At 35.4% G+C, this 2,500-nt stretch overlaps 1 protein-coding gene across 2 annotated transcripts in view; it reads left to right on the top strand.

Moving 5' to 3' along the window:
• The window catches only part of LOC144976936 (uncharacterized), a 59,444-nt gene that overhangs the window by 48,171 nt on the left and 8,773 nt on the right, over window positions 1-2,500 (top strand). For both annotated transcript variants that reach the window (XM_078921554.1, XM_078921553.1), the window contains 2 exons: window positions 416-596; window positions 1,219-1,357. In XM_078921554.1, the coding sequence (XP_078777680.1) occupies window positions 416-596; window positions 1,219-1,357 (320 nt within the window). The remainder of the gene's footprint in view (window positions 1-415; window positions 597-1,218; window positions 1,358-2,500) is intronic.

Genomic DNA, 2,500 nt, shown 5'->3' with positions numbered 1-2,500 from the left:
CTGATCGATTTCAAGATGTGAACGAATTATCAAGTCTGAGAGTTGAGGATGGGCATGGATTGGATTGGGGTAACAAAAACAAAACAAAACACAATCTTGTCAAGTTTCAGACTTGAAGGAAAAATTGAAACGTTCAAAATCTCAATTCTATGGGTCACACAAAATGTTTCAATCATACCTCCTTTTCTTTCCTTCTCAATCTAACATACTCTCATTCAACTTCAAGCCATTCGACAACGCCATTTTTAACAGAAAATACAATGTGGTGTTCACATTTATTTTATTTTATTTTTTCAATATTTTTTTTTTTTGGGAGGGGGGGTCTTTTTTTCAGTATCAGTTTATGAGCCCACAAAGGCTACTGTTCTGATCATATTATTTTGAATTTATAACCACATATTTGTTTATCATCTAGCATCTCTGGCGGTGACCGACACAGTCGTGTTATATTTGGGGCTGTTGCGTATCTGGCTGAAGGCTCTCACTGGTGAGGATTACCACGCAACTGCAGACTGGGTGTGTAAGATCAGTATGATGTTCGCCTATTCTGCCAGCGACCTTAGTGTCTGGCTCATCATTGCTGTCACTGTAGAGAGGTAACTTTGCCCGTTTATACTCATTTTTATTTTCCATTAAATTCTTAGAACGCATCATAACTTAAAGAGTTGCTCTTCCAGAAAAGGTGTCTGTATAATATGTATAACAAATATAAAGTGTGCTTTCATTGCTGGCGATCTCACTGGAAAGATGGTTATTTTGCCAACTTTATTTAAAATACGTATGTTAATGTTTCCTGCTGATTCTCGTGGGTAATACTAAGTTTATCGTCATAGTTATTAACTTCTTTGGTGTCTATGAATCAAAAGTTAAAGTGAATGAATGTATAGCCCTAAGGCAAGGATAATATTATTTGTGAAGGTCGCTTGTACAAAAATAGTATCAGCAGACAGGCTGGGATAATTATAAATTTTGATTAATAGTCTAGTATTTTTTTGTACTATGCAAATCGGTTTTATTTTTCACTAGTGTATCAGTATTTGCACTCACCTTATAAACCAGTAAATGCTTGTTTTACACTAATTTAATAATAAATCAATTGATTTATTTATTAAAGGTGACTTGTTAGAACCGACGTATTTTTATTTACAGGCCAAAACCTAATTTCTTATGGGCCCATTACTGTAATTGAAATGATTATGCTCGCTTCATTGTACACAGATATATCGTGGTATGCATGCCCTTCCGAGCCAACGCAATGTGCAATGTCTCACGTGCCAAAAAGGTCATATTTCTTCTTGTCGGAGTCATTCTGGCCATCAACTGCCACTTCCTTTGGACTGTCAAAGTCAATGTCAATGTGAGTATTAAACGTGAGCTGTTATATAGCACAATATACACTAAACTTGCTCAAAGCGCTTTCCAACAGCAACACTTAACATGTAGGGCGAGATTTGAAGCCTGTTAGGCGATATTGCAAATTTTTTTCCTGTCCAGGACTTTCCGATCCGAGGGCGAATGTCATAAAAACTACATAGCCGCATAGCTCTACCATACACTACAAATATGAATTTATGGTTATAAAAGACAAGGTTACTTGATTGGACATTTTATCGGTTTAGACAATTTTTCGAAAAAAAAAAAAAATAAACCTTCACATTTTTATTATTAAGAAAAAGATGTCAGCATGAAATATTGACATTGTGTGCTGAATCAAACTCAGATTTATTTATTTATTTATTTATTTATTTATTTATTTATTTATTTATTTATTTATTTATTTATTTATTTATTTTGCGACTATGATATGACCTTCTGTTGAGTCCTTGGAGAAGGCTCTCTTAAAACGTCAAATGACGTCTATCTTGACTTTGTACATTGTATGAGAAGTTGTTCTGTGTGAGGTTTTTTTTTTTATAGTTTGATATTCTCTGAGTCATAGCACTACACGATATTTCATCATCATCATTGGTATCGCACAGGAAAAAAAGGCCTCAATATTTCAGTAACGCAGTTCCAGTGCTAAATAGGAAGAAAAAAACTTTAATAATTTTTTTAAAGAAAGCAAATACAAAAACAAAGCAAATAACGAAAGAAAAAGGACGTATTTTACAACTGGGGCTACACAACCAGTAATTCCAGAGTCTTAAAGCCCATTAAGAGCATAATATGAAGAAACGGTATCTTTGTGTGTGTGTGTTTGTGTGTGTGTGTTTGTGTGTGTGTGTGTCATATGTGTGTATGGCTAGTAGTTTATAGGAAAACAAATTCTCAAAGTATCGCCTTTGTAAAGACAACAGCATTAAACGTATTACACCAGATATCAACAAGAAAGAAGATGAAGAGGAGGAGGTGGATGAGGAGGAGGAGGAGGAGGAGGAGGAGGAGGAGGAGGAAGGCGAATGAGGAGGAGCAGGAGAAGGAGGAGGAGGAGAAAAAGAAAGAATGAGGTGGAGGAAGACTAAAAGGAGATGGAGAAGAAGGAAGAAGAGGAGGAGGATGA

Source organism: Berghia stephanieae, chromosome 7 (genome assembly GCF_034508935.2).
Source record: "Berghia stephanieae isolate SIO BIC M18660-M18661 chromosome 7, UCSD_Bste_1.3, whole genome shotgun sequence".
Classification (NCBI taxonomy): domain Eukaryota; kingdom Metazoa; phylum Mollusca; class Gastropoda; order Nudibranchia; family Aeolidiidae; genus Berghia; species Berghia stephanieae.
The sequence above is the reverse complement of the archived record's forward strand: the minus strand, read 5'-3'. Positions and strand labels throughout refer to the sequence as shown.